Source organism: Salvia splendens, chromosome 4 (assembly GCF_004379255.2).
Source record: "Salvia splendens isolate huo1 chromosome 4, SspV2, whole genome shotgun sequence".
Taxonomy (NCBI): domain Eukaryota; kingdom Viridiplantae; phylum Streptophyta; class Magnoliopsida; order Lamiales; family Lamiaceae; genus Salvia; species Salvia splendens.
The window spans coordinates 2587347-2597998 of NC_056035.1; the positions used below are offsets into that span (position 1 = coordinate 2587347).

The 10652-nt window shown below is 32.1% G+C and overlaps 1 protein-coding gene and 1 pseudogene across 1 annotated transcript; both read right to left on the reverse strand.

Moving 5' to 3' along the window:
* Nucleotides 1–422: 422 nt before the first annotated feature.
* Nucleotides 423–2036, reverse strand: LOC121800465 (annotated as a pseudogene).
* Nucleotides 2037–7690: 5654 nt separating this feature from the next.
* LOC121799329 (probable 2-oxoglutarate-dependent dioxygenase AOP1) lies at nucleotides 7691–9415 on the reverse strand. Its single transcript, XM_042198654.1, has 3 exons — nucleotides 8973–9415; nucleotides 8314–8644; nucleotides 7691–8082 (listed from the first exon to the last, which is right to left on the reverse strand). Exons 1-3 carry the CDS (start codon nucleotides 9344–9346, stop codon nucleotides 7834–7836), a joined length of 954 nt encoding a protein of 317 aa, XP_042054588.1. The 5' UTR covers nucleotides 9347–9415; the 3' UTR covers nucleotides 7691–7833.
* Nucleotides 9416–10652: the final 1237 nt, after the last annotated feature.

Here is a 10652-nt window from a genome sequence, read left to right on the forward strand (position 1 = left end):
TTTTTCTAATTAAGTGTGATTCTTTTAACAATAAATGATATATTAAAATATGAAGTATATTACTCTTTTTGTTGTATCAAGCTATTTCTTTTTTGAAGCAAAGAACCTTTTCATATTTATTTTTACAAAATATCAAAAACTAAATAATGTTGAAAATAATTTTTTAGAGGATAGAGAGTTGGAGAGTAAGAGGATGTATTTCAACATTATGAATGAATACAAATTCCAAATATATATTATCTATCTAATAGGTGGTTCGACTCTTCTTTCGCGATCCGGGAAAGTGCCAACAAAGAAAACCCGGAAGTGAGCTTATCTATCACATTTATGTGAAGCATCAGAAGCTTCTATTATTATAGCAATAAATTAACAAGAAATTAAACACCCAAACAAGCAGACATAAAAGCTGATAATCATGGAATTTAGGCTCCACAATATTCCTTGAGAGGATCCAACGAAGCCCTACCAGCATATGTGGTGGTAAAATTAATGAACTTATAGTAATCAAAAGGCTTGTAGAGCAAAGGGTGATCTTCATTCACCAACTCTTCCGGAGTCTTAATCACGCACCCTTCTTTCGCAACCGTAAACAATCCGATAGTGTATCGAGTTTCATCCCCTCTAACCACCACATTGTGGATTGGATCATGCAGTTGCCCGTTTGTCCATGCATGTAAATGACGCGTACCAGTGAAGTAAAATACGAGATTCATTACAAATGAAAAGGCCAATAAATTATTAAAAAAAATTATGAAGTAAAATACGAGATTCATTACAAATGAAAAGGCCAATAAATTATTAAAAAAAATTATGATCTCCATTCATGTAAAAATAGTCTCAACAGTAGATGACGCGTATTTTAATGATAAATTAGTGAAATGAAGGAAATACATGTTTTGAGTACGTTGTAAAAAAATAGAAAAATAAGATTATTTTTTGTAAACGAGGATAGTAGTAACATACACGGAGAGTGGTCCCGACTATGACAATGATTGGATCGAGTGATGTTGGATCTGCAGGGATCCAAGTTTTGCCATCTTTGGTAAGAATCTGCAAACCTTTAACATGATTGAGTTGTTTCAGCGTGGAGATGATGTTCTTGTCTGTATGGGAATATAATCCGAGTGTTGAGTGAGGCGTTCGAGGCGCCTCGTACTTCTGGATACGACAGACGTAATCTGTGGAGTTGATGTGTTCGTCTATGTATTATTCCAGTCCAAGACTCTCCAACACCATCCGCCTCACAATCTTGTCCGGTTACAATAGTTTCTCACAGTATAACTGTATATCTTTGTTGTTACAATAGTACAATCAAGAAGGAAATAATCTGTCTTAATGCACAATTTTTTTAGTCAAAATTTAATGTTAGATGAAAGCTTAAAATACAATGCAACCCAATTGATGTTTCCAAATAAACACAAACAATATTCAACAAAAATTAATGTAAAAAAGAAACTATGTAGAACACTAGTACATAAGTATCATAAGAGAAACTATTATATGAATCTCAATAGTCAAATCATCAAAAGTTAGCAACATTAACCTTTTTAGTAGACCCACGTGTATTAAAAATGGTCATCAAGAAGGTAGTATTAATAAATTAAACAAAAAGGGGATTAAACCTGAAAGTGGGATTGCCTTGATCAGGCCACATCAGGTTGGCGAAGGTGTCGACTACGTGAGACGACAGGGCGCCATCGATGCCAATACTTTCCATGAGTGGACTAAAATTGTTTTGGCCAATATAGCCATGTAAAGGTTTATGTGAATTGTTAAGTAGTTTGATGGCTAAAGGGAGATCGAAAAGTTGTCGAATCCCATCACCAACTGATTTCCTCAACTCAAAAGGAATAATGTTATTGAATGTAGCTTCAAAACACCCATATTCTTGAAGGGCTTCTCGAATTTGGATTTTGGTTGATTCCCACCTTGGAGAATCATTTTCTCCTAGGTTGTTCAAATCAATCAAAGGGAGCTTCATGCTTGCACAACTCATTTTTATGAATAAAAACTTAGGTAGCTCCCTTCTTGTAGGAAAAAACAAATGATCTTGGTTGTGGTTATGGTATAATTTCCATTTTATAGGGCTGTTTATAGATCTTGGTTGTGGTTATGCTTTATTAGGTTTGTAAGATTGTATTCGAGATTAAATTTGTAGTGTGTTTGGTTCATGAGATTCAATCCCAAAACTCAATCCTAGATGGATCATGAGATAATTAGTCATTGCTAACCCCTACGACTAAAATAATCTCACAACTCAATCTTAGGTTATATCTTGGTATTATTTTATCTTGGAAACCAAATAGTTGTCGGTTTAATTATTCATTAAAAAGCTCATTTAGTAGGTATGGGTACGCATGAATACTTGTTAACATAGTACGGACCGAACTAACCAAATCCAATCCAATACAGGCTCTAATATGACCTACTACTACTACTACTACTACTACTACTACTACTACTACTACTACTACTACTACTACTACTACTATTATTTTAATTATTTGTACTTTAAACTTTATCTTTTTTAAATTATATTCACTCAAATTACTTATATATTTTTCAAAATCACTTTGCAATTGATATTTTTTTAAATAATTATAGGAAGATAAATTTGAATATACATATTTAATGTTCCATCTATCTCATATAAATAGTCCACTTCTATATTTGGTGACTTTTTTTGTCTAATGAAGTGGAGTTCATTCTCCACTAATACTCCAAATCACTTTCTCTCTCAAATTCTCTCATATTTTACCAATTTTGCATCAACCCATGTCATCCCAAAAGTGTCTATTTTTATGGGACGAAGGGAGTAATATTTAACGTGATTCAAAAATCATCTAATAAATATATATGAAATACTATTAAAAATAGAAAATTATAGGAATATATATAATTTAATTCTCAAATAAAACAATTTTTAATTTGGAGCACTACAATTTATTAAAAAAAACATTAAAAATACATTTTTAAAAAAATGATAAAACAATAATTTAATTTATGGGTTATCCAACCTAACTTGGGCTAGATTGAGTCTAAATTTATAGAAAGAAAATGCTGTCCAATCTCGCCTACTTTAGTCATGGGCATGGGTCTAAAATGGTCTTGACATGCGCCGCCAATTGACAACTCCTAAAAGGATGTAATGTGATGGTTGACATTTAATTTGCATTAAAAATAAGACATTGATCAAATTTCAATAGTTGTTCTTAATTTTATTTTATTTTTGATGAAATGAAAAATGCTCAAGCAAGCAAGCAAATGGAAACAACCATCAAACCACAAAAACAAAACACACCCAAACTAACACAAAAAGTAAAGAAAAGCTAGAAAGTAAAAACATCTATACCAGGGCTCTAGCCTCTAGGTATTAAAAACAAACACCAACCCAAAAATGTTTACAAGTTGTTAATGGTTTTGGACTTTTGTTTACTCCATCCGTCCCATAGAAATAGACCATATTTCCTTTTTTGTCCGTCCCATAGAAATAGTCCATATACATTTATGGTTAACATTTTTTCTTCTTCTCTTTTAGTTTATCATTTATGGTCTCACCACTCATTACCCAATTTCAACTACTTTTTCTTCTTTTCTCTTACTTTACCAATTACAGTACATATTAAAACCCGTGCCAACTCTAAAGGGCTTATTTCTATGGGACGGAGGGAGTATAATTTAATGGGCAGAAAGTAACTCTGGATTATTTTTGTCTATGTAATTAATTATACACATTAATATGGGTTTGGTTCTAATATAGTACTATTGAACTGTGATTAATGACGAATTAATTTTAATGACCGAATTGGAGACCAAACTAGGGCCATCAGATGTATGTAATTGAGTAGTTTTTTTTATGAGATTCGTTGATGTGTAAATTATTTCGGTCTTCATTACAAACTCATTTCACTTCATTGTAGTAGGTTTATTACTTTATTCCGGTACGTAGTACTTTGAAACTAAAGTATGATTTTACTTACTTCCAGTAGGTTATGAAATCATTCAACACATGTTTCATTCAAATTCATTGAACTGGATTTTTACTTACCTCTAGTAGTTTCAACTAAGTCTTGGGGCATTTATATTTAATAGGTATTTGGGCTGGACTATACTAGTTATGAGTTGGGCTGAGGTTTTGATTAAGTTTGGACCTGCAAATTGAATAATAAACTTGGTCGGGATTAAATCTTGGAAAATTAATTTTTTTTCTTGTAAATCAAGTTTAAAATTAGGTTTAATTGTGTAATATCAGGTCTTAATCGTGTAATATTGGGTTCAGGCCATTCTCGTGTCGTGTCAACCCATATTATATCGTAGCGTTAACGGGTTTTGGTCATATTCAGATTTGAAGGTAGCAGGTCGAGTTAGAGAAGATATAAAAAGGCGTACATAAGGTAACGAAATTCCGCCCCTCCAGAAAACATTTCTCGATCCGTCACCAAATTCAAGGATCTAATTGAGTATTATAGCAATCATTACTACTAGACAGAAATATAACTAGGGATGTTAATTTAGCCCGCAACCCGTGGGCTGGCCAGAATAGCCCGCCAAATTTACAAGGTTAGGGTTGGAAATTTCCAGCCCGATTAGCCCGCACCCGATTAACCCGCAACCCGTTAGGGCCAGACCCGAAAACCCGATGGGCTGGCCTGGAAACTCGATAAAATTTATATTGTTCTATTTGTTTGACTCTAATTCGACACTTCAAATATTATTTTATAATATAGATTACTAAAAAAATAACTTTCCATTTTATATATTAAATATATAAATTATATACTAAGTTTTTATTAATATAATAATAGATAAATGAATTAGAAACTTCAAATTCACTAAAAAATATATTTAAATTTCTAAACATGCTTTAAAATTTCTTGATGTTATGTTTTATTTTGTATAAATCTCAAATATTAGTATTTGATCATGTTTATGTTTGAGTTTACACATATATCTCAAATTTATCATAATTAAATATTTTACATTTTATAAATATAACTAATTTTTAGTATTATTTATTGGATTGATCGCATGTTAATTTTATCGGTAGCAACCCGATTAACCCGATGGGCTAGCCCGAAACCCGAGCTTTTAGGGTTAGGGTTGAACTTTTATAACTCGGAAAAATCAACCCATGTCATCCCAAAAGTGTCTATTTTTATGGGACGAAGGGAGTAATATTTAACGTGATTCAAAAAATCATCTAATAAATATATATGAAATACTATTAAAAATAGAAAATTATAGGAATATATATAATTTAATTCTCGAATATAACAATTTTTAATTTGGAGTACTACAATTTAATAAAAAAAACATTAAAAATACATTTTAAAAAAATGATAAAACAATAATTTAATTTATGGGTTATCCAACCTAGCTTGGGCTAGATTGAGTCTAAATTTATAGAAAGAAAATGCAGCCCAATCTCGCCTACTTTAGTCATGGGCCTGGGTCTAGAATGGTCTTGACATGCGCCGCCAATTGACAACTCTTAAAAGGATGTAATGTGATGGTTGACATTTAATTTGCATTAAAAATGCTCAAGCCAAGCAAGCAAATGGAAACAACCATCAAACCACAAGAACAAAACACACCCAAACTAACACCAAAAGTAAAGAAAAGCTAGAAAGTAAAAACATCTATACCATGGCTCTAGCCTCTAGGTATTAAAAACAAACACCAACCCAAAAATGATTACATGTTGTTAATGGTTTTGGACTTATGTTTACTCCATCCGTCCCATAGAAATAGACCATATTTCCTTTTTTGTTCGTCCCATATAAATAGTCCATATCCATTTATGGTTAACATTTTTTCTTCTTCTCTTTTAGTTTATCATTTATGGTCCCACCACTCATTACACAATTTCAACTACTTTTTCTTCTTCTCTCTTACTTTACCAATTACAGTACATATTAAAACCCATGCCAACTCTAAAGGGCTTATTTCTATGGGACGGAGGGAGTATAATTTAGTGGGCAGATAGTAACTCTGGATTATTTTTGTCTATGTAATTAATTATACACATTAATATGGGTTTGGTTCTAATATAGTACTATTGAACTGTGATTAATGACTAATTAATTTTAATGACCGAATTGGAGACCAAATTAGGGTCATCAGATGTACGTAATTGAGTGGTTTTTTTTTATGAGATTCGCTGATGTGTAAATTATTTCGGTCTTCATTACAAACTCATTTTACTTCATTGTAGTAGGTTTATTAATTTATTCCGGTACGTAGTACTTTGAAACTAAAGTATGATTTTACTTACTTCCAGTAGGTTATGAAATAATTCAACACATGTTTCATTCAAATTCATTGAACTGGATTTTTACTTACGTCTAGTAGTTTCAACTAAGTCTTGGGCTGGCCCGAATAGCCTGCCAAATTTATAGGTTAGGGCTGAAAATTTCCAGCCCGATTAGCCCGCACCCGATTAACCCGCAACCGTTAGGGCCAAACCCGAAAACCCGATGGGCTGGCCTGGAAACTCGATAAAATTTATATTGTTCTATATGTTTGACTCTAATTCGACACTTCAGTTATTATTTTATAATATAGATTACTGAAAAAATAACTTTCCATTTTATATATTAAATATATAAATTATATATTAAGTTTTTATTAATAGAATAATAGATAAATGAATTAGAAACTTCAAATTCACTAAAAAATATATTTAAATTTCTAAACATGCTTTAAAATTTCTTGATGTTATGTTTTATTTTGTATAAATCTCATATATTAGTATTTGATCATGTTTATGTTTGAGTTTACGCATATATCTTAAATTTTTCATAATTAAATATTTTATATTTTATAAATATAACTAATTTACAACATTATTTATTGGATTGATCGAATGTTAATTTTATCGGTAGCAACCCGATTAACCCGATGGGCTAGCCCGAAACCCGAGCTTTCAGGGTTAGGGTTGAACTTTTATAACTCGGAAAAATCACAACCCGATTAGCTCGCACCCGATTGACCCGCAACCCGAATAGGGTTGGCCCGAAACCCGGTGGGCTGGCCCGATAGACATCCCTAAATATAACTATAAACATAACTCCAATGGTTTATTAATTATATAATTTTCTTCATTATCATATCTATATCAAGCCATAGAAACATCTATGATTTGAACGGTGGTGTCATTGCTTGCTATATTAGAGGGTGGATAACTAAAAAGTTAATTTTCCAATTAAATAAAAATATAGTACTGATCTTGGGTTCAACTTTCATGTGCCCGTGTAATTTTCATCTCATGTGGTCCAATGTAGAATTTTGCAGCTTAAATGGCGGTGTTGTGATTCCACTGATTGGGGTATTAGTATTGGAACATTATAACTTGTGATTAAATTGTTTCATGATTAATTATTTCATGTTTATTATGTTTCTAATTTCATTTAATTAATTTATTGTCTCATATATATCAATGTTAAAATATATCTTAATCCATGTATCCATATATATGGGTGTGATACTAGGTAAAAATAAAGTTATACACATAGGAGGTGGTTTTTTAAATTAATTTTGATTCTTTTAAAAATAAATGAAATATTAAAATATGACGTATATTACTCTCCCTGTTGTATCAAGCTATGTATTTCAACATTATGAATGAATACAAACTCCAAATATATACTTTCTATCTAATATGCAGTTCGACTCTTCTTTCGCGATCCGGGAAAAAACCAACAAAGAAAACTCGTAAATGAGCTTATTTATCACATATATTTGAAGCATAAGAAGTTTCAATTATTTTAGCAGTAAACTAACAAGAAATCAAACACCCAAACAAGCATACATATAAGCCGATAATCATGGAATTTAGGCTCCACAATATTCCTTGAGAGGATCCGGCGAAGACCTACCAGCATCTGTGTAGATAAAATCAATGAACTTGTAGTAATCAAAAGGCTTGTAGAGCAAAGGATGATCTTTATTCACCAACTCTTCCGGAGTCTTAATCACACACCCTTCTTTCGGAACCGAAAACAATCCGATAGTGTATCGAGCTTCATCCCCGCTCACCACCACCCTGTGGATTGGAGCATGCAGTCGCCCGTTTGTCCATGCCTGTAAATGACGTGTATCGGTGAAGTAAAATACGAGATTTGTTACAAATGAAAAGGCCAAAAAATTATTTAAAAAATCATGATCTCCATTCATGAAAAATAGTCTCAACAGTATATGACACGTATTTTAATGAGAAATTAGTACAATGAAGGAAATACATGTTTTGAGTATGTTGTAAAAAAATTGAAAAAATATCACTATTTTTTGTAAACGAGGATAGTAGTAACATACATGGAAAGAGGTCGCGACCATGACAACGATTGAATCGAGTGATGTAGGATCTGCAGGGATCCAAGTTTTGCCATCTTTGGTAAGAATCTGCAAACCGTTAACATGATTGAGCTGATGCAATATGGAGATAATGTTCTTGTCTGCATGGGGAAAAAATCCGAGCGTTGAGTGAGGCGTTCGAGGCGCCTCGTACTTCTGGAAACGACAGAGGTAATTCATGGAGTTGAGGTGTTCGTCTATGTATTTTTCCAGTCCAAGACTCTCCACCACCATCCGCCTCACAATCTTGTCCAGTTCAGACAGTTTCTCACAGTATAACTGTATATCTTTGCTGTTACAATAGTACAATCAAGAAGGAAATAATCTGTCTTAATGCACAATTTTTTTAGTCAAAATTTAATGTTAGATGAAAGCTTAAAATATAATGCAACCCAATTGATGTTTCCAAATAAACACAAACAATATTCAACAAAAATTAATGTAAAAAAGACACTATGTAGAACACTAGTACATAAGTATCATAAGAGAAACTATTATATGAATCTCAATAGTCAAATCATCAAAAGTTGGCAACATTAACCTTTTTAGTAGACCCACATGTATTAAAAATGGTCATCAAGAAGGTAGTATTAATAAATTAAACAAAAAGGGGATTGAACCTGAAAGTGGGATTGCCTTGATCAGGCCACATCAGGTTGGCGAAGGTGTCGACTACGTGAGACGAGAGGGCGCCATCGATGCCCATACTTTCCATGAGTGGACTAAAATTGTTTTGGCCAATATAGCCATGTAAAGGTTTATGAGAATTGTTAAGTAGTTTGATGGCTAAAGGGAGATCGAAAAGTTGTCGAATCCCATCACCAACTGATTTCCTCAACTCAAAAGGAATAATGTTATTGAATGTAGCTTCAAAACACCCATATTCTTGAAGGGCTTCTCGAATTTGGATTTTGGTTGATTCCCACCTTGGAGAATCATTTTCTCCTAGGTTGTTCAAATCAATCAAAGGGAGCTTCATGCTTGCACAACTCATTTTTATGAATAAAAACTTAGGTAGCTCCCTTCTTGTAGGAAAAAACAAATGATCTTGGTTTTGGTTATGGTATAATTTCCATTTTATAGGGATGTTTATAGATCTTGGTTGTGGTTATGCTCTATTAGGTTTGTAAGATTGTATTCGAGATTAAATTTGTAGTGTGTTTGGTTCATGAGATTCAATCCCAAAACTCAATCGTAGATGGATCATGAGATAAGTAGTCATAGCTAACCCCTACGACTAAAATAATCTCACAACTCAATCTTAGGTTATATCTTGGTATTATTTTATCTTGGAAACCAAATAGTTGGCGGTTTAATTATTCATTAAAAAGCTCATTTAGTAGGTATGGGTACACATGAATACTTGTTAACATAGTACGGACCGAACTAACCAAATCCAATCCAATACAGGCTCAAATATGAGCCACAACAACTAACTCTATACTACTACTACTACTACTACTATTTTAATTATTTGTACTTTAAATTTTATCTTTTTTAAATTATATTCACTCAAATTACTTATATATTTTTCAAAATCTCTTTGCAATTGATTTTTTTTTAAATAATTATAGGAAGATAAATTTGAATATACATATTTAATGTTCCATCTATCTCATATAAATAGTCCACTTCTATATTTGGTGACTTTTTTTGTCTAATGAAGTGGAGTTCATTCTCCACTAATACTCCAAATCACTTTCTCTCTCAAATCCTCTCATATATTACCAATTTTGCATCAACCCATGTCATCCCAAAAGTGTCTATTTTTATGGGACGAAGGGAGTAATATTTAACGTGATTCAAAAATCATCTAATAAATATATATGAAATACTATTAAAAATAGAAAATTATAGGAATATATATAATTTAATTCTCGAATATAACAATTTTTAATTTGGAGTACTACAATTTAATAAAAAAAACATTAAAAGTACATTTTAAAAAAAATGATAAAATAATAATTTAATTTATGGGTTATCCAACCTAGCTTGGGCTAGATTGAGTCTAAATTTATAGAAAGAAAATGCAGCCCAATCTCGCCTACTTTAGTCATGGGCCTGGGTCTAGAATGGTCTTGACATGCGCCGCCAATTGACAACTCTTAAAAGGATGTAATGTGATGGTTGACATTTAATTTGCATTAAAAATGCTCAAGCCAAGCAAGCAAATGGAAACAACCATCAAACCACAAGAACAAAACACACCCAAACTAACACCAAAAGTAAAGAAAAGCTAGAAAGTAAAAACATCTATATCATGGCTCTAGCCTCTAGGTATTAAAAACAAACACCAACCC

Coding starts and splice junctions, on each gene's coding strand:
- LOC121799329 (XM_042198654.1), bottom strand. CDS start 9,346: ATGAGTTGTGCAAGCATGAAGCTCCCTTTGATTGATTTGAACAACCTA. Junction 8,645..8,972: donor CAAGGCAATCCCACTTTCAG/GTTCAATCCCCT, acceptor CTATTGTAACAG/CAAAGATATACAGTTATACT. Junction 8,083..8,313: donor TGGTCGCGACCTCTTTCCAT/GTATGTTACTAC, acceptor CGTCATTTACAG/GCATGGACAAACGGGCGACT.